The sequence below is a fragment of the Dipodomys merriami genome, unplaced genomic scaffold (genome assembly GCF_024711535.1).
Source record: "Dipodomys merriami isolate MVZ:Mamm:240054 unplaced genomic scaffold, mDipMer1.0.p SCAF_62, whole genome shotgun sequence".
Classification (NCBI taxonomy): domain Eukaryota; kingdom Metazoa; phylum Chordata; class Mammalia; order Rodentia; family Heteromyidae; genus Dipodomys; species Dipodomys merriami.
The window spans coordinates 2,432,416-2,453,488 of NW_027206202.1; the positions used below are offsets into that span (position 1 = coordinate 2,432,416).

The 21,073-nt window shown below is 54.6% G+C and overlaps 1 protein-coding gene across 3 annotated transcripts in view; it reads left to right on the forward strand.

Moving 5' to 3' along the window:
• The window catches only part of Gsg1l (GSG1 like), a 92,313-nt gene that overhangs the window by 60,125 nt on the left and 11,115 nt on the right, over window positions 1–21,073 (forward strand). For 2 of the 3 annotated variants that reach the window (XM_070004282.1, XM_070004284.1), the window contains 2 exons: window positions 2,058–2,210; window positions 18,517–18,628. In XM_070004282.1, coding sequence (XP_069860383.1) covers window positions 2,058–2,210; window positions 18,517–18,628 — 265 coding nt within the window. The remainder of the gene's footprint in view (window positions 1–2,057; window positions 2,211–18,516; window positions 18,629–21,073) is intronic. The other variant, XM_070004283.1, reaches the window with a different exon arrangement.

Genomic DNA, 21,073 nt, shown 5'->3' on the forward strand with positions numbered 1-21,073 from the left:
TGCATTTAAGCAGACACCATAGACGGTGGACCTCATCTCTGAGCATGTGCAAGCATCATGGTAGGACCCACAGAAACACAGACCTGGCCCCATCCGGGAGCTCCTGGGTCAGGGGGTCTGGGGCCAGGGGATGGGTGGCTGAGAGACAACTTCCTAGTGTCTCTGGCCTTGCTGGTTGGCCACCAGCTTCGGCCCTACAGGAGTTGTTGCTATAAGAAGGCCACAGAGGAGTCCACACCACAGAAATACCTTGTAGCCAGGCATGGCGGCTCATACTTACAATCCCAGCTATTTGGGAGATGGAGATTGGGGAAGGTCACAGTTCAAGGCCAGGTTGGGCAAAAAAAAAAAAAAAGTGAGACTCCATCTCAACCCAGAAGCTGGGGCTTGGTGGTACCCTTCTGTAATCTCAGCTTACGTGGTGGGAGAGAGCTGTGTAGGAGAATTACCATTCAGGCTGGCCAAGGCCACAACATGAGACCCTACATGACAGATAAAGAAAAGCCCAAAGGGCTTGGGTGTGTGTGTGGCTCAAGTATGCTCGCCCTCATTCTTGTTAGTGCCAGTTCTTTCCTGGGCTTGGATGAACTGGAGCCTTTGGAGCAAAGCTGAGGGTAGGGGCCAGGGGTTGGGGGGGGGTGATGCTCAGCAAGAATCCCAGAACTAACTTCATCACACAGCTGGGTGCCTGGAGCCCAGTACTCCATTGCTAACTTAACCCCCAGCACCCAGGCCCTGCACCCAGCACCTAGCACCCCTGACAGAGCAGAGCTGTGCCAGCCAGGCTGGCAGGTGGAGCAGGGGAGGGCCTGGCTCAGAATGGCGTGGGCAGGGAGGAGCCTGGAGGTGGGGGCCGAGGTCGGGGAGCAGTTGAGTCAGAGCTCAGAGACAGGGCCCCCCAAATGCTGCAGAGGCCACCAGAGGAGCCTGGGCAGCTGGCGTGGGGGGGCAGCTCCTCCTGGCACAGTTCACCTCCCTGCTGCCGGGTGGGCTCAGGGCCAGCAGAAGCTTTGGGGACCGTGTGTGCATGTGTGGTGCCAGGGAGGTGTTTTCACGACACGCAGGCTGCCAAGCGCGCACGGAATCCACGGGTTTGCCCAGGAGATGCGATTATTTTTAGCGAGGGAGACGTTTTCCCAAACCCTACAAGCCCCTGGGGTAGCAGGGATGAGGGTGTGTGCTTCAGTTACTGGGGTTCTCTCCACTGGGTAAATCACCTGGCCCGAAGACCCCCGGGCTGGGCCTGGGTGGAAGGAATCACTGCTTACAGGCAGGGGTAGGGACGGGAAAAGCAGATGAGAACTCTCGGTGATTGGTCAGTGATGGGAATTCTTCCGCAAATCGATTTAGGTAAACATGAAGAACTCATTGGGTCCTGGTGCTGGTGGTGCGGGCCTTTTATCCTAGCCACTCCGGAGATCTGAGATCTGAGGATCATGGTTCCTAGGCTGAGCACCACCAGTGGTGCACGCCTGTCATCCTAGCTACTCAGGAGGCTGAGCTCTGAGGATCACAGTTCAAAGCCAGCCTATGAAGGAAAGTGTGTGAGACTCATCTCCAGTAAACCACCAGGAAACCAGAAGTAGCGCTGTGGCTCAAGTGGTAGAGCACCTGCCTTGAGCTGAAGAGCTGAGGGACAGCGCCCAGGCCCAGAGTTCAAGCCCCACGACTGACCAAAAAGGAAAAAAAAAAAAAAAAAAAAAAGGCCAACCTAGACAAGAAAGTCCATGAGACTTATTTATCACCGATGAACCACCAAAAAGCTTAGAATTGGAGCTGTGGTTTAAATGGCAGAGAACTAACCTTGAGCAGGAAAGCTCAGACACAACACATGGGCCCTGAGTTCAAGCCCCAGGACTGGCACACACACACACACACACACACACACACACACACACACACACACACACACACACGGGGCTGTGGTCAATCTCAGGGTCCTGGCTGGGCATCAGCATGGCGGGGTGACAGGTGGGGAGGGGGTCCCCCAGGCAGACCCGCAGGTGGCCCTGACAGGCCTGCCCCCCCCCGTGGGGCCTCTCTGCTCTGCCCCGCAGGCGTGCTGTGGCTGTCTGTGGTGTCAGAGGTTCTGTACATCCTGCTGCTGGTGGTGGGCTTCAGCCTTATGTGTCTCGAGCTCTTCCACTCCAGCAACGTCATCGACGGGCTGAAGCTCAACGCCTTCGCTGCTGTCTTCACGGTGCTCTCAGGTAAGGAAGGGCCCTGGGGCCGCCAGGGGTGACCCCAAGCCAGGCCCTGGCCCCTGTGGCTTCCCTGGCATGCCAGGCCCTGGGCGGGGCTCTGGCGGTGCGCCTTCGGGCACAGGGACATGGGGGAGATGGAGGGGATGGGGAACTCGGGGTGTGTGTGTGGGGGGTGGTCTCTGGAGATCGGGGCCGCACAGCTTGGTGGTAGATTGGGACACCAGAGGAGGTGGTTATACAGGAGGTAGAGGGGGCCAGTGGAGGCTTTCATGGAGCTGTAAAAGTGGGGGTGGGGGCTCACGCCTGTCATCCCAGCTACTCAGGAGGCTGCAATCTGAGGTTCACGGTTCAAAGCCAGCCCGGGCAGGAAAGTTGATGAAACTCATCTCCCAATGGACCACCAAAAAGCCGGAAGTGGAGCTGAGGCTCAAGTGGTAGAGTGTTAAGAAGCTCAGGGACAGGACCAGGCCCTAAGATCAAGCCACAGTACTACTACTACTACTACTACTGAATAATCTGAGAGTCTGTGAACTTGGATCCCATGACCCTGGGTGGGGAACAATGGCAACTTCACTTCTAACTTGTGAACATCTTTCGAATTTCCCTGTACCCCCCACATGCCGCCAGTCCACGTTTCCCTGTGACTACTTTCCTCTTGCTCACATGAGTTGTATTGGATGCATCTGAGAGCGTTCCCGGGATGACTGGGGGACTCCCTGACCCAGCACCCCCTTGGCTGGCCTTTCAGCAGGAAGGGCCTGGGAGCCTTGAGTGAGCGTACCCCTACACCTCCTCTTCTCTTCTCCTTTGCTTTCCCTCCATCCAGTGTCCAAGACTCCCCCCCCCCCAGTCTCCAAGCCCCCTCCCACCCGTGCTCCTGCCCACCCACTTATTCCTGGTCCAGAAACGAAAGCAAAAAACATCTGGCAGCCCGAGGCAGCTGGAGCGGATTCCTGCAGCTGTTTGGGGAGGGGAGGGGCAGATCCATCGCCTTCCTCCCGGAGCTAAGGAGCTAATCAAAGTTTGCCCAGCGTTCTTCCCCGCCTGGGGGTGTGTGTATGGGGGGGTGGAGTCGCTCTGCGAGAGTAAATAAGATGATCTCCCTAATTCCAGGCAGATAAATGACACAGGGCTGGGTGAGGTTAATTGACTGAACCCCAACCCCAGGTCACACAGCGGGACAGTTGTAGAGGGGACCCCTAAGCTGATTGCAAAGCACTTTGTACAAGACCGCTTTGTGTAGGACCACACACCATGTGTGGGGCAGGAGGAAGGAGGGAGGGAGGGAAGAGGGGTACAAAGCAGCCAGGGACACTTCAGAAAAGAAGCAGCCAGAGGTGGAGAGCCAGGCGGTGGTGTTTCTGTGGGGAAAAGGAGAAGGGGGAGCGATGAGGCCCATGTGGGGCTTGCTGGAGCTCCTGGAGAGCTTGAGGGCTGGTGTTGGCACCCGGGGGTTCAGGGGGAGCCATCTTCCATTCAGGAAGGGGTGGGTCAGGGGGGCTGGATACAGGCCAACACTGGGTCCCCATGGAGGTAGATCAGGCCCAGCCATCTGCTGGGCCAACTCAGCCCAAGGTCACACCGTCTTCCAGGGGAGAGGAGAAGGCAGAGCGGGAGCCTTTACCCAAACTGGCAATTAGGCTTCGTTGGTAATTCTGGAAATGTTCGAACGGCTAGCTTTGATTGGTGTGGACAAAGGGTCTCCTGTAGGACAGCTTAAATCTGTCTTCTTGCTGAGCCTTGACCTTGGGCTCTGTCTTTGGCCTTCTTTGTCCAGTGTTAACAGGGATCCTGTGGTTTAGTTTCATTGGAAGCCAAGCACTGGCGGCTCATGCCTGTAATTCCAGCTACTCACGAGGCTGAGATCTAAGGATCACAGTTTGAAGCCAGCCTGGGCAGGAAAGTCCATGAGACTCTTATCTCCAATAAACCACCAAAAATGGGAAGTGGAACTGTGGTTCAAATGGTTGAGTGATGACCTTGAGCACAAAAGCTCAGGCCCTGAGTTCAAGCCCCAGGACTGGTGCACGCGCGCGCGTATACACACACACACACACACACACACACACACACACACACACACACACACAATTAATGGAACCCTCTACTCTGGTATCTGATCAAACCACCTCCCATGGCATTGTCGCTCGGGCTGCTCCCAAGGAGGGTGCTGACAGAAGCCCCCTGGGGTCCCCTGGGGTCCCCTGGCATCCTCTCTGGAACATTCCATCCTCTGCTCACCCTGCTCCTTGCTAGAAGGGTCCATTGGTCCTTAGAGGGAGGTTCCTTGGCTCTCGATATTGTTAGTCACCCTACACCCTAGCTGGACAATATGGCGCCCCGTTGAGTGGGGGCTGTTCACCCCGCTTCCCAGGCTGGGCCAAGGGAACCTGGGGGAGGGGGAGAGGACGGCAGGGGTTTGCATGGAAGACCAAATTCGGAGGGCATGTGTTGGAAAAGGCAGGGAGAGGGGCTGAACCCCACAGGAAGCCAGTGTCTGCAGGCCCCAGTGGGCCTGAGGGAGAGACCGTCACACCATAGCAACCAGTGTCCCCAAGAAGGAGACGCCAGCCACAAGTTTTTTGGGGGCCCCATCTGCCCCCAGTTTCTACTCCATTCCTCGGGGTTGATTACGTACTCACAGGAAAGCTCACTCACTTCATATCAAAGACAGAAATCAGGCCCAGGGCCCCAGCCAGGAAGCTCCCCAAGTTTGGGCATCTTGTTCCTAGGGTCCTGGGGCATACAGGTGCTGTTCTTGCCCTTCCATTTATAGCTGGGGAAACTGAGGCCCAGAGCTAGTATAAGTAGGGACTCTGGCTTAAGAGTTTCCTGTGCTTTAGCGTTGGACAGACTCTTGGGGGCTGCGCCCAGCACACACCGCTGGGTCCTTGTGGTCCCTTCGCGTTCCCAGCATGCTTTGCTGCGAGGGAGAGCGGTGGTCTCCTTGCCGGGGCTGAGGGTCTCCGGTGCAGCGCCCACATACTTTGTGCCAGTGATTCACATGGCCAGAGCTGCCCGGATGCTGGGCAGCCCACAGCTGGGGGACCAGGACAAACCTGGGGACACCCCCCCCATCCTCAGTCCACTGTCACCACGGAGAAATGCAAACCGTATTCAAGAAACCCTCAAAACTGGCTTCCGATGCAAAATAAATAAATAAGTAAATCTCCTTGGCTTTTAATTTTTTTTAAATATAACTCTATTAAGATGCTATTTGCATATCGCAATCTTTTCCTATTTTAAAAGTCTGGAATTTGGTGGTTTTAATAGACATCTAATTTTAAAGCATTCCCATTACCTAAAATAAACCTCACCCTCACGAGAAGCGACTCCCTATTCTCAACCAACCAGAGAAGCCTCAAGCAAACACTAATCTACTTAAATTAAAAAAAAATTTTGTTTGGTCAGTTACGGGACTTGAACTCAGGGCCTCTTGCTCAAGGCTGATGCTCCACCATTTTGAACCACAGCTTCACTTCTGGTTTTTGAATGGTTAATTGGAGATAAGGGTCTCACAGGGGATTTCTGGCCCAGGCTGGTTTCCGATCATGATCCTCAGATCTCAGCTTCTAGAGAAGCTGCGATTACAGGTGTACGTTCTCAGTGCCTGGCTTAATCCTGTCTGGAAAACAAAACAGCACCCCGGACCCTCACTCCCTCTCTTGTTCAAGCTGAAGAAATTCCTCTGGGAGAGTTTTGCCAAGGGAATATGCTTTTCTCCTTCCTGTGACACCTCTGGGAACCCAGTAAATAGAGAAGAAAAGGCAACCTGACAGAGGAAACACATAAATTTTAGCAGCCCTGCCCCTTGGTGCGGTGATCCCTTTGCCCCGTCCCCTATGTGGCTGAAATTGGTATTTATCCAGTATTTGTCTCCATGAGATAACCAAGTTCTAGCTCCTGTGGAAGTTTAGAAATCTATAAAAGCCCTTTTCCATTGAGCCTAGGATTTGTGAGCGAGTCTGTCAGTTGGTGTTTAGCAAAGGCCTCATTTGTGGGATAAAAGCTGACCTCATTGCCACGCCCACAGAACATGACCTGGGACGTTCATCCTTTCCAGCCACCTGATTGCCCTCAGCTCTGTCACTCAGGGCTCTCTGGGAGGTTTGATCTTCCTGTCCACCACCTGTCTGACCATTCTCCCTTCATGCTGGGGTTCCAAATATCACTTCCCTCACTTCCCTCCTGCTCACCTCCATCCCCCTTCCCCTTCCTCTTCCCTTAACTGCACTTACAAATTTACAAGCAGCACTGGAAAAAAAAAAAATTAGTAGGTGCTCAATAAATATTGGCTGAGTGGCTACAGGAACTTAAGAGGGCCAGGCATCACTTAACGCTGGGCTGCGTGTGACAGCTGCGTGGCCTCAGACTCACTCAGTGGCCTTGAATTCACCTGGACCACAAAGGTACTCTTTCCACCTAGCCAATCAGGAGAGACCATAAATTGCAGCTAGAAAGCAACAAGGCAGGGAGGAGGGAGTCACGGAGGGGGTGGATGCGGTCTAAGTACATTACATACATGCACAACCTAGCACAATGAAACCCCTTTGCACAATGCACACAGCTAATAAAAGGAGAGAGGCTGGGGGTGGGGGGGTAATGACCTGCAATCGGGCAGCCATGGCACTGAACAGGAGCTGCTTACAGCAAGCTGACTTTAGAAGCAGGGACACCATCTAAACGAGGCGAATAGGGTAGTGACACATAACGTAGCAACGATGGTCCCTGGCTTCATCATTACTTAATCCTCTCCACTTGTCTGTGACCCACAGCGCCCCCTCGGATCACGCACACCAGCTTCACCAGAAACACACGAGGAACAGGTTCTGCTGGGACATGACTTGGTTTCAATATGTTGGTGATGGGAGTTTTGCAGCTCTGTTTTAAAAAAAAAAAAAAATCTAGTGAGATCAATGAGTCAGGTGCCATCGGCTCACACCTGTCCTCCTGGCTACTCAGGAGGCTGAGATCTGAGGATCGACCTCTGAAGCCAGTTAAAGGTCCACGGGACTCTTATCTCCAATGAACCAGCCAAAAGCCAGAAGTGGAGTGGAACAGCACCAGTTTTGATTGGGAAAACAAAAACAACTAAGGAAACAGCACCCAGGCCCAGAGTTCAAGTCCCAGAACTGGCTGGAAAAGCACAAAGGTGGAGATTGCTTGTATTATGTGGTCAGCACTGATCAGGGCTAAGGGTTAATCTCTTTGCTCTTTGCAATGTCTGGTCTGACTTCCCCAGCTGAGCCTTCGCAGGGGCTGAAATGCAAATGCCGTCCTCAGCCTGCAAGGAAGCCAGAGGCAGAGTGTTTGAACGGAAATACTGCAGTAGCAGTGGCCAAGCCTCCGGTGACCAGCATCGGCTAGACAGGGCAGCTCCAGCTGGCCGGGCAAGAGGGAGACTATCTGAATCTATGTGCCAGTATCGCTTACTTTGCTGGAGAAGGTGACATCTAAGATCAAGGCATTGACAGATTTGGCATTTGCTGAGGGCCTCGTGGTTCATAGATGGCAGTTTCTATCTGCACTAGGACTTGAACTCAGGGCCTGCCTACGTGCTCTCCCTTAACTTTTTCACTCAAAGCTGGCTCACTCGAGCGACAGTTCCACTTCCCAGCTTTTTGGTAGCTGATTGGAGATGAATCCCCAGGACTTTCCTGGCTTGACTTCAAACGTTGATCGCAATCTCCTGAGAAAGCTGGGATTACAGGAATGAGCCACTGACGCCTGTTCCCTTTCTAAGCTAGATCTTTAAGGGGTGGAAGGGCAAGAAGCCCTTCCATGAGGCCCCTGCCCACGTGACCTCGCCATGCCCCGAAGTCTCTTACTATGTCCCAATACCATTTGCTCTGGGAATCAGATGGATCTGGTGTGCCGAGGGGGTTTGAGCATTCAGACTGCAGTCATTGCCAAGGGGAAATGGAGACCCGGTGTTGCCAGGGTTTCTGATTTTTTTGGCAAGAGGAGCCAAAAATCCCATATTTTACTGGAAATCCTCCAGGTCTTTAAATGTTGGCTCCCAAGAAAAAAGGAAAAAAAAAAAATCTATCCGTGTTTACGGCTCTTGCCAACATCTGCAGGTTGAATTCAGCCCCTGGGCTGCCAGTTTTCGATCGTGGCTGTATAGACATCTCTTTCGGCGTTTGTAATAATTGATTTTACTTCAGTGTATGCCATTCTCCTCATTAGCCCTGGGGAGGGGGCGGGGCCAGGGCTGAATTCCCAGTGGCTGCCCCCCACACCCCATCCCTGCAAGTAGAGGTGGCCTTGTGTTTGTGAAATGAATGAGGGGGTGTTAGGAGTTCACCAGCGCTGCCCCACCCTGGAGAGGGGAGGGTCTTCCCTTCTAGAAGAAAAGAAGCCTTTCGGAGACAGGCTACAGGCCAGGCTGCGTCCTGTGGTTGGCCCCCGGAGGTTGGTCATTCATGATTTACATTCCAGCACATGCTTTGCGCACTCCTGGAAGCCAGGGCTGGGAAACACGCAGGCCACTGGGCCTGCCATACAAATGAGGCTGGCCTCAGGCGCAGGGCCAGCTAGAAATTGGCCTTTAGGGAGATCAGAGAAGAAGTAAGAATTTTAATAAGTCTAATAGAAGTTGGAAGTAGAGTCCAATCGGATCTCACTGTAGGGACTGCTGGTTGGTGTCTGACAGTTCTGACTCAGAATGGCGAAGGATTCTGGGAGCTGAGGAGCCTGGTTTGGAGGGGGGAGGGGGGGTGTATGCCAGGGGGCTGGGCGGGACCTGGAGATCCAAGGGAAGTATGGACTGTGAGGGGGCGTGGCCACGAAGCATCATCTGGAGGGGGCGTGGCCACAAAGCATGGCTGGACCCAGGTATCCAACAGTCCCCAAGCCTTGTGCCAGGAACCATATTCACCTCAGGGTCTCTGGAACCCAGGGGGACCCAGTGGGACCTTCTGTGAGTGTTGTCAGGTGAATGAATGACAGTCCTGAGAGCTGTAACCTGTGCACCATGGTCTGGGCCCTTCCTGGTGGCCAGAACACAGCTTGCAGGGAAGGTCCTGGCTATAGAGAAAGCAAGGCTGGCTGTTGAGCTTTTTGGAGGCTCAGCGCTTCCCTGGGAGGCCTCGCCAGGGCTGCAGTGGCCTTTCTCTGCCCATGTCCAAACCTTTCAATGTCAAAACCTTCTCATGCCTGGTTTGAGTGGTCTCGTGGTCCAAGGAGCTGAGACTTCGTTAGCTCAGAGCGGGATTTTTTTCTCTAAAGGTCACTGTGTAATTTCAACGCTCAAGACTTTTCTTAGTGCGGCTAGGTAGAGAGGACGGAAAGCTGCCCTGGAGAAGATTAAGTTCAATGGATGGCCTTGGCTTTCAAGGATGTTGCTGACATCCTCGGGAAGTGGCTGTCTTAGGAGACAGACCGTGAAGGGCTGGGTTGAAGGGCTGGGTGGCACGGTCCTTGTGTCATAAAGCCCATCTCAGATTTATGTGATCACCCCTTTCCCTGTTCTTCTCCTCCCTCCCTGCCCCTCCTTATCCTTCCCTATACTGAGGCTTGAACTCAGAGCCTGGGTGCTGACCCTTAACGTTTTTGCTCAGGGCTGATGCTCTATCACTTGAACCACAGCTCTGCTTCCAACTTTTTTGGTGGTTATTTGGAGATAAGAGTCTCATGGACTTACTTGCCCAGCCTGACTTTGAATTTAAATCCTCAGATCTCAGGCTCTGGAGTAGTAGGATTACAGGGGTGAGCCACTGGGCCCCCGCCCATCTAGACAGAGATGGTGTGTGCATGCACGCATGCGTGCGTGTGTGCCTGTGTGTGTATGTGTGTGCATTCCTGGGGCTTAAACTCCATGCTGTTCCTGAGCTTTTTAGCTCTAGGCTAGTGCTCTAGGGCTTGAGCCCCCGTGTTTTCACTTTTGGCTTTTTGGTGGTTAATTAGAAATGAGAATCTCAAGGACTGGACTGCCTGGTCTGACTTCCAATTGCAAGCCTCAGATCTCAGCCATCTGAGTAGCTAGGATTACAGGCATGAGCTGCAGGCTTGACCTACAGGCTTTGAGAATTTTAGCACACACACACACACACACACACACACACACACACACACACACACACACACACACACACACACACACACACACACACACACACACACACACACCACTCAGAAACTGGAAAAGAATCACAAAGGATTTACCTGAGTGACTGAATACTCTAAAAAAAAAAAAAAATACAAGTAAGCTGTGTACCGGTGGCTCATGCCTGCAATCCTAACTACTCAGGAGGCTGAGATCTGAGGATCGAGGTTCAACACCAGCCCCGGCAGGAAAGTCCATGAGACTCTTATCTCCACTAAACCACTCAGAAAACTGGAAGTGGCTCAAGTGGTAGAGCGCTTGCCTTGAGCTGAAGAGCTAAGGGACAGCATTCAGGCCCAGAGTTCAAGCCCCATGACTGACAAAAAAAAATTACAAGTAATGATTAGATCAGTAAGTATATGTAGAACTATATAACCACCCCCCATCCCTAAATAAACACCTGGAGAAGAATACGTGTTTCTTTCAAGCATATGCATATGGAACGGAAGCCAGCTGTCTGTCGGGTGTGTATTTGTGTGCACACATGCACGTGTGTACACTCATACACGGGTGTGCAGGGGTAGGAGCTGGGAGAGAAGATCTTCAGCAGGCTGGGGCTTGGGGCTGGAGGAGCTGAGTCTCAGGCAGGGTATGAATATGGCCTGGGCTGGGCCATGAGTGTGGCCCCCTCAGCACCAGCCCCAGCCCCACCAGCCGTAGGAGCCTTTCCTGGTGATGACTCCCAATGCAAGGTGCTGTTCAGAGCCAGGCTCTCCTGGCTGTCTCTGGAGAAGGGACTGTTTCAAGCTTCCATTTCTCACTGGTTATTAGCTGGAGGCCATGCTCACTTCTGCATTTGGGTCCTTGCCTTGTGGCCTCCAGAATGGCCATGCTAGGATCAGACAACCTGCTTGGAGGAGAAGGGGTCATGGTTTATAGAACACAGTTGTGCCCTTCCTGTCCCTTCTGACATATCCTACTGACCTACAGTCCAGGGGCATTGAGAACAATTGTGCCAGCCTGGGAATCTGGCTGCTCTAGCAGGTGTGGTAGACAGAGCCTGCAATTAGAAAGCTGCCTGGGATGTGACCCATTTATTATGGTTGGCACACCTCTCAGACAGCTGAGATCCCTATGCACTGGTGGATGGATGGGCAGATGAATGGGTGGATGGATGGGAGGATGGATGGGCAGATGAATGGGTGGATGGATGGGAGGATGGATGGGCGGATGAATGGGTGGATGGATGGGAGGATGGATGGGCGGATGAATGGGCAGATGGATGGGAGGATGCATAGTAGATAGATGGTGGGTGGACAGTGGATGGATCGATGGATTGATGAGTGGATGAGTAGATAGATAATGGATGAATGCATGGATGATAGATGGGTGTTGAGTGGATGGGTGGATGGGTGGCAGTTGAAATCTTGAGCGGGTGAGTAGATGGATGGGTGGCAAATGAATAGATGGCTTGATGGGTGGATGAGTAGTTAGATGGTGGATGGATGGATAGATGGATGGATGACAGGTGGATGAATGGGTGGAAGCTGGTTGAACAGGTGGATGGTGGATGAGTGGGTGGGTAGATGGATGATAGGTGGATGGTGGGTGGACAAACAGGCCTCAAAGACATGCAGACTCGACTCCTAGCCTCACCTACCGGTCCCTTGCTCCCACGGGTACCTGGGAAGGGTGTCGTGTTCTGGTCCTGTGGATGTAGGTCCTTCCTCAGTCAGTGCCCTGCCCTCCCCTTGTGCTAGGATGGTTTGTGCTAGCGCCACCTGCCGGTCTAGGTCCCCTCAGCTGTAGGGTACACTGGCCGGGCCTCCTGACCCAGCCCGGCTTTTAACAAGGCCCATGCCCAGCTGGCACGTGAGCAGCAGGCCCGGGTGCTGGCAACAGGGCTGTCCGGGAGCCCCGAGGTGGCCTGCCATCAAGACTCTGCCGGTGGCTTATGTGAGTTTCTGGAGTCCAAACTGAGAAGGAGGTGGGAAGAGATGGCGGAGTCGGGAAGAGATGGCAGAGTCTGCCTTCGGGCTCTTGGAGGGTGTTCTGCGCATGTCTGTAGAGCTCAACCCGTCCTCCGTGAGGGTTCCTCTTTTCCCCTCCCTGCTTCTCCCTGTCCCCCCCCACCTCCAGCTGCCGGTGCTGCGGAGGGAGAAGGGAGGCTAGGCTTGCTAGATCAGATATTCTCTCAACCTTTTTGTTTTCCCCTCCAGCACCTGGGGCAGAGGCTTTTGAAATCCTCAAAGCCACTATTTGCCTCTTACGTTTTCCATGCCTCCTGCAGCTGCGCCCCGAGACTTATGGATGTTGGCTATCTGGTTACCCAGTTAGGAAGGTACTGGGGTCACCGAGAAGGCTGGGGGTAGGGGGATGGGGGTGGGATTGAACTCCTCGACTTCCTTACCCAGCTCTCGGCTTGGGCTGGTCCTAGACTCCCCCCTCCCCGTTCCGCTGTGTGGATCTTGAGCTCTTCCGTTGCTCGGGGCTGGGGCGGATAGGTGGCCTGGGGTGGACGAGGCTGGGGACACTGAGAAGCGCCATTACTGGCAATCACGAGGCCTACATGCCACCTCTGCTTTGGGCCCCGGGCCTATTTAGAAGGCAGGATGCAGATGAGAGCAACACAAATGATTCAAGTGGTCTGAAAAGAGACCTTTGGAGAAAGGGCAGAGGGATCGGAACATCCCGCTGGGGAGACCAGGTGGAGGGGGCGCACCCCCCCTCTGCTGGTTATTGCTTTGCTCCCCAAACACTCCTTGTAAGCAGTTGCCTGCCCGCCCGCACCCCCTCCCTCCTCCTCTGCCTCAGAGGGCAGAGAGAGAAATTAGCTTAAATTGGCACTGGAAAGATTGAGGTTATGTGTAAGGAGGAACTTTGGAAAAAGTCTAAAATATGCTAGCAGGAGAGGTTGGCTGCGGGTTCTCTTGAGAGGCTGACTAAAAATAGCTCGTTCTTTAAAAATAGGTCTGGCGGTTTTAAAATACAGCACGGTCGGCTCACTAGCTGGGGAAGGGATGGGTATGGACAGGCCTGGCCCTGTACCCTACTGTACCCTCTCCCAAGGGCTGCAAGCAACAGTGGGCTTTGATTTCGACCTGGACCAACATCTGGAGCTTTTTCAGTAAGAGATTCATTCTCCCACCTGCCCTGGGTCACGATCTAGTGTCCTGAAGAAGATTCCCAAGGTGTTCTTTCTGGAAGAGGTAGTTTGGGGGTGTCCCTCAATTTTCCCCAGTGGCTCCAGCTGCTCCCCTAGCCCAGATCCTCCTCATTCTCCACGTACTAGGGTTTCCCCGGCCTTCCCCTCCACCCCCGGGGTTGATTGTCTCAGTGGGTTCCGGCCCACGCCCACCCCAGACTCCCCAGCCATCCACCACCTGCTTCTTGGTTCCCCTGGCCCAGCCACCTCTTCTTTGGCTAGAGGTAGACAGCGGACACCCCACCCCGACTCCCCAACTTATTCTCCAGTGCATTGTCCAGAGCTTGCCTAGCGTGTATGATGTCTTGGGCTATGTCCCGGCCCCCCAAACATAGAAAGCATGGCGTATGATGGTGTTATTCCTGCCCCGTTGCCCTCAGAATCAAGCCCAAACTCCAGAGATGGCGCAGAACTTTCCAGGGAGCGTCCCTGTCTACCTCCACTGGTGTCTCTCCCATCCCACGAACCCCACCCCGGAGCCTGGTCCATCTACGCTTTGCCTCTGCACGGAGCGAGCCCCTGTCTGCCATGCCTTTGTTCCCCTGTTCCCCCCTTCCCGTCCCTGCATCGCTCACCTTCCAGTAGCTATCTTCTGCCCTCCTTTTGCCCTGCCTTTGCCCTGTGAGTTGCCCTGGCTTAGGGGCAAGCCCAGTTGGAGGCCCCCAGGAAGACTGGCCACCTGGAGGAAATCACTCACAGCCACGGTGGGCCTTGTGTCTTAGCCACATGAAGAATGACTACCGGTTCCCACTTCCCTCCACCTGGCTGAGCAGCGAGGGGGGCGGAGCCAAGGGGCTGAGCCTGGCAGGTGACCCAAGCCCGTGTGCTCTCGCAGTGAGCATGCCTGACACCTGGAAGGTGGCTCAGTGGTAGAGTGCTTGCCTTGCATGCTCGAGACCCTGGGTTCAATTCCCCAGCACCACATAAGCAAAAAGAAAAAAGCCAGAAGTGGCGCTGTGGCTCAAGTGGTAGAGTGCTAGCCTTGAGCTGAAGAGCTGAGGGACAGCGCCCAGGCCCTGAGTTCAGGCCCCACGACCGACAAAAAAAATAAAGAAGAAAGTCAAGCAAGAAGAAGAGGCCCTGAGTTCAAATCCCAGACACAGCTTGGCTCTCGCTCATACTCCCTCCTTCCTTGCCTCCCTGGCTCTATCCAAAGCCAGCTGCTGGTTCTGGAACCTTCTGCTCCTCCTTCCCTTCTTTCAGCATCTGCAATCTACAATCCCCCAGCAGCTGCTCTGCGCCTGATCATCTCGGCCAGGCAGGAAACTCACTGTCCATCTCCCGCCTCGACCCTCCTCCAGGCTCTGCCCTCGCTCACCATCACCCTTTTCTCTGCTCCTAGTGTTTCTAGAACCTTCTCTGCCATGTCTGTCCTCATCTTACTGTAGCTAAGCATCCATTCCCACTGCGCAGCTGAGATGGAGCCCATCAAGGTCACGGTGACCTCTGTATTCTACAGCTACTTCCTTGTCACCCTCTTGGATTTAATGGTGACTCTTTTTTTTGGGGGGGGGATGGGTCAGTTGTGGGGCTTGAACTCAGGGCCTGGGCGCTGTCCCTGAGCTCTTTTTGCTCAAGGCTAGCGCCCTACCTCTTTGACCCACGGCACCCCTTCCGGTTTTGGAGATAAGAGGTTCGTGGACTTTGCTGCCTGGGCTGGCTTTGAACCTTGGATCCTCAGGTCTCAGCCTCCTGAGTAGCTGGGATTTAGGTGTGAGTCACCAGTGCCCGGCCAGCCTTCCAGCCGCTCCCTGCACATCCCCCACCCCAAAAGAGGTTTAGCCCCCTACTTTCCCTGTCCCCCAGTCTCTCCTCTAGGCAGGCAGGGCCAGCGATCTCCCCACGGACTCACATCCGGCCTGGACCACTCCCGTGCCTCAGTTCATCCTCTAACAGCTGCCCGCTGGATACAGACACATCACGAACCCCCAGAGCTAATAAGTCCCTAAAGGATTCGGTCCCCCTCCTCCCCCCACCCCTGGGCTTCCTCGTCCCAGCCTCGGGCACCGTCAGCGGCCCTCTGTCCTCAGATGCTGCCACCAAATGCCTAAGAGCCGGTAATTTATAAAGAATAGAGGTTGATTTGACTTTGGAGACGGAGAAACGCGGCGCCCAGCATCTGCTCAGCGGCTGGGGCAGATGAGAGGCCCCGGGGCTGGGTTGGAGCTTGGGGGAAGCAGGAGAACCAAGCCCCTCCTCCCAGCTCAGGCCCCGCGGCCTCTTCAAAAGCTACTGGTGCCATTCCTCATCTAACCCACGCACCTCCCCAAGGACTGTCTCCAGATGGGAATTGGGGCCACCCCACAGGACTCAGCCTTCAGAGCTGGTCCTCAGACCCACCCCCAGCTCCACAGCTGGACCCTTGCTCTGTCCTCTCAGCCTGAATCTCTTCCCTCCTCCCCAGGACCACGCAACTCCACACACACACAAAAAGGGGTTCATGCCTGTGGTCCTAGCTACTCCCCAGAAGGCTGAGATGGCAGGAACACACTTCAAAGTCAGCAGAGAAGTCCTTGCAACTCCATCTCCAAAGTAACCAGTTAAAAAAAAACACCAGGGCTGGAGGCGTGGCTCAAGCAGTAGAACATCGGCCAGCCGAACAAGCAAGCTGAGCCCAGGTGCTGACGCCCGGAGTTCAAACTCTGGTAATGCAAACATAAAAGGAAATAAAACTCAAATCAGGAGCTGGGGGTGTGGCTCAATGGTGAGTGCTTGCTTAGCAGGCCGCAAACCCTGGGCCCAACCCCAGCACCTCAAATAACAATAACAACATAGAAATGAACCCACATTATAAATCAACCCACCAGCCCCTTGCATTACACTTCTAAAACATGTAACCCAGGGTCCAACAGCTCCTGCATTGGTTATTGTGGGGGTGGGGGGAAGGGGTGGGCATGCTATTCCTGGGGCTTGAACTCAGGTCACAGGTACTGATCCTGAACTTGTTCGCTCAAGGCTGGTGCTCTACCCCTTAAGCTACAGCCCTTCTTCTGGCTTTCTTGTTGCTGGTTAAATGGAGATAAGAGTCTTGCTCAGGTTGGCTTTAAACCTCGATTGTCAGATCTCAGCCTCCTGAGTAGCTAGGATTACAGGTGTGAGCTACTGCTGTCCAGCTTTGCATTAGTTCTTTTCTTTTTCTTTTTTTTTTTCTTTTTTGTCAGTTGTGGGGCTTGAACTCTGGGCCTGGGCGCTGTCCCTCAGTTCTTCAGCTCAAGGTGAGCATTCTACCACTTGAGCCACAGCGCCACTTCTGGCTTTTTTTCTTTTTGCTTATGTGGTGCTGAGGAATCGAACTCAGGGCCTTAAGCATGCAAGGCAGCGCTCTACCACTGAGCCACCTTCCCAGCCCAGGAGCTTCCCTGGTTTTAAAGTCTGTGTTGGCCTCAGACTACAATCCTCCATTCCCACCTTCCAAGTAGCTTGAAAGATTACAGGCTTAAGGCACCGTGCCCGGCTGAGTTTTTTTTTTCTTTTCATCTGTTGGTAGTGCTGTGGGTTGAACTCCGGGCCTCCTACTTGCTAGGCAGGTACTCTACTGCTTGAGCCACGCCTCCAGCCCCAGGGTCCAATTTTCGAAACCGAATGTTTAAAATGCAATCACAAAGGCGCACTGAGGTATCTGAGTGAAGTGTAATTTTCATTTATTGAGTTTTCTTCAAACATAGTCTTTCCTACTTGGGGGATAAATGGAATTCAATCTAGAAATCAATGCTTTTCTAAACTAAGACTTTGGGAAATTAATTATTCTGCTAGCAGGCTTCATGTAGCTTCTGGGTGTAGCTGAGAGTTTAGTGTTATGTGTCCCGCTTTTATTTCCCCACACTGTTCCAGGGTGGGGCTCAATACACCTCCCTCTCCCCTGCCCTCATTTTGTAAATAAGGAAACTGAGGCACCAAAAGGGCCTGGTGAGGGAGAACTTACAAAACAAGTTGCGCAAGGCACCTGTGGCTCATGCCTATAATCCTTGCTGCTCCTGGGGAGCTGAGATCTGAGGATCACGGTTCAAAGCCAGCTCAAGCCGGAAAGTCGGTGAGACTCTTACCTCCAGGAAATCAGCAAAAAGCAAGACGTGGAGCTGGAGGCTCAGTGGTAGAGCACCATCCTTGAGCGGAAAGAATCAAGCGAGAGTGTGAGGTCCTGAGTTCAAGCTCCAGTATGGGCAGAAAGAAAGGAAGGAAGGGAGGGAGGGAGGGAGGAAGGGAAGGAAGAAGACTGTAATCGCTGAAGTACAAAGCCAGGCCTAAATTTCAGACAAGGGACTGGCAGGGCCGGGGGGGGGGGGGGGGCGCTGCCCAGGAGGGGGGGCGTGGCTTCTCCCTGGGGAGCCATTTTGAGGGACAGCACATGGGCAGGGATGGAGGCGACTAGTGTCCACTGTAAAGTCTAACGATTGAGACAGGGTGGCAGCTGGTCTGGGTGGCTCGCGCTTGTTAGCGCAGCAGATATTGGTAGGGAGGCAGAGATTGGTAGGATTGAAAGTGGAGACCAGCTGGGGTAAAATGTTAGTGAGACCCCCTTCCCCCCACCCCAGTCCCTGGCCCCGGCCATCTCAACAAAACCAACTGTCCTGGAGGTAATTTTACAGAATATTTTTCATGTACTCGCACTGTGTGTGTGTATGTGTGTGTGCACGCGTGTGCACGTGTGTATACACATGCGTGCCAGTCCTTGGGCTTGAACTCAGGGCCTGGATGTTGTCCCTGAGCTTTTTCACTCAAGGCTGGCACTCTGCCACTTGAGCCACAGCTCCATTTCCAGCTTTCTGGTAGATTCATTGGAGATAAGAAAGTCTCACCGACTTCCCCACTCCAGACTGGCCTCGAACCACCATCCTCTAGATCTTAGCCTCCTGAGTAGCTGGGATGGCAGGCGTGAGCTGCCAGCCCCTGCAGGGGCAGGGGACGTGGGGGGGGGGTCGGGGCTCTGTTATGAGTGCTGGGCCCTGGTGGCAGTCAGGTCATCCATGGCTGTCCTGCTGGCCTCCCTCCCCTGGGGTCCCCCTGGGTGGGGATGAGGCCTCTCCCGTCTCCTGACGCCCGCTCTGCTCCCCGCCCCGCAGGCCTGCTGGGAATGGTGGCCCACATGATGTACACCCAGGTGTTCCAGGTCACCGTGAGCCTCGGCCCCGAGGACTGGAGACCCCACTCCTGGGACTACGGGTGGTCCTTCTGGTGAGTGACCTGTGACCCGCAGGGCAGAAGCGCCCCAAGGCATGCTGGGACACCCGTGTCCAACCCAGGTGTGGGCCATTTGCTTATCCTCTATGGGGTAAGCCCCGCTCCCACCCCACCCCAGGCCAAGGGTGGCAGCCTGGGCCTCCAGCCGCCCCTGACCACCTGTTTTCAGGTGGCTGCATGTGTTTAGATGCACAAATATTGCATGCCATGTATGATTGACATGTGTCAATCATACACGTGTTCCCGGTGCACACAGCCCCGCCCACCATTTGTGTTATTTCTGGGCTGCTGTCACAACACAGTGGCAAGTGTCCTGGAGACCCCTGGTCTCCACAGGTCACCCTCCATTCCCGCCTCTGCCCTGAAGGCCAGCTCTGGAAGGTGGAGGTGGAAGCTGGTGAAGCCTAGAAGGTTCTGGAAGGTTCTGGAAGCAGGATACAGGATCTCAACCTGGGAGGCTGGATGTAGGATGGCAGTACCTCGGGGTGCAGTGTGCCCAGGGAAGACGCCAGGATTCCCTTCGGCTTGGGAAAACTCCACATCCATGAGCCATGAGGCTCGTGGGCTCCACAGTGGGCGCTGGGGCCACTAGGCCTGAGCTCCTTTCTCCCGGGCCTCCGTGTCTGAGCCTCCCTCCCTCCTGCTGGTGAGGAAACACCCCGACAGAGGCCACATGCAGCCCAGTACAGAGCGCCCAGGACTTCTCCCTGTCCATTCATTCGCCCAGTGCTCACTGCAGCTAGACAGTGCGGGGAACTTCCCGACCTCGCTCTCAGCCAGGATCCCCTCTGAAGCTAGGAATCAGACAAAAGCTCTCGAACAGAGAATACTGCTGGGCAAGCTCACGCAACCATGGCCTCAGGCCCCGCTGGATCCCGGAGATCTGCAGAACAGATCTGAAACTCAGCCACTCTTGTCTCTTTCCAGTCTCTGTTCTCTTTGTGGTGGCTCTGTCGCAGCGCGGCTTAGATGTGTCTCTTACAAAGAAAAGCAGTACAACCGGCCAGCAAAAATCCTGGGTGGGGCTTTGATTGGTTTCAGTCACGTGATACCCCGGGAGCCAATGAGGTCCCGGCAGCAGAGGTATGGACTGTCCGGCCTACGAGTCTGACTTGAGTTATGTGGTCCAGAGGCCCGCCCCCCCTCCAAGTTGAATACAGAGAGAAGAAGATCCCTCCCCAATCCCCCCCCCCCATGGATGCCAGTGGAGGTGGAGGGGTGTCTGTTACCACACAAAAGAGTGCTTGAAGACCACGATCACAAAGGTCCGTGACACAGGCTGCCTGCGTCTGCGTCCTGGCCCCCTGGCTGGCCACCATTTGCCCATCGGGTCATTGGACATGTTGATGGGGCCTGGCCTCCAGGATGTGCATTCTGTGGCCTGATGGTGTTGTCCCACAAGGGGGGGGGTTAAGCCACCCTTGCCTGGAAAGATGGCGTCAGGGGTGGCCTTTTGGCCTCTGTGACAAAGAAGAGGCAGGAAGGATGGATTGGGGCTCACGATTTCGGTCTACGGTCTGCCAGCTCCTTTGCTTTCGGGGCCCTGGCGAGGCAGCGTCATCATGGCGGAAGGCCTGGTAGAGGAGAGCTGCTCACCTCCTGGCAGCCAGGAAGCAGAGAGTGGGGGGAGGGGACCCAGGGAAACCATCTGGAGCACACCGCAGGCGCCGCCCCAAAGTGAATCTGTGAAGGGATTAACCCACAGATTAGGCCAGAGGCCTCAGGACCCAATTTCCTCGCAATGGATGGATCTCTCAGCCTTCTACGCTTCCCTCCCACTTGGCTTCGCCCCTGGGATTTCCTTAAAGAGACTTTGACCCATGAACAGCAGTCCCGATGCTCTAAGTAGAACAACCCCAGGGAAAGCATCTCTGGCTCCAGCTTCTCTGGCCATCTTCCCTGCCACCCCCAGGGCCTTCCTTCCTTCCTTCCCAAGACTTTGACCTCGGGAGGTTGTTCATCCTGAGCCCCCGATGGTGTCCCAGGAAGGGAGCTCACGTTCCAAGCTGAGCAGGTGTGAAGGTCTTGCCCTCACTGATCTCTGACTATGCCACAGATAATAGTAGGCTCCAGGTCGACTCTTCCTGGTAGTCTGGAGACCTCACACAAGCCACCTGTGGTGTCAGAGGTGGGATTCGAACCCAGGTGGTGCAGCCCGGCCTGCTGCTGTCCAACACAAACACCAGCTTTTTTTTACCTCGCCTCTGCTGATGGGGGTTTTAATCCATGCGTGGATCTGTGTGATCTCAGAGAGGTTTGGTCACTTGCCCTGGGCCACACAGCACAAAGCGACAGCACTCGGGTTCATCTCTGTCCGCTGTCTCCACTTGGAGGCTGCTGAGGTCCCCTGAGGACCTTCCCTCTTCTGGAAGCCGAGGTCTCCTGCCCTGTCCCCAGCAGCCGCCAGCTCCATCACTTGGAAAAGGCCGGGTTGTGATG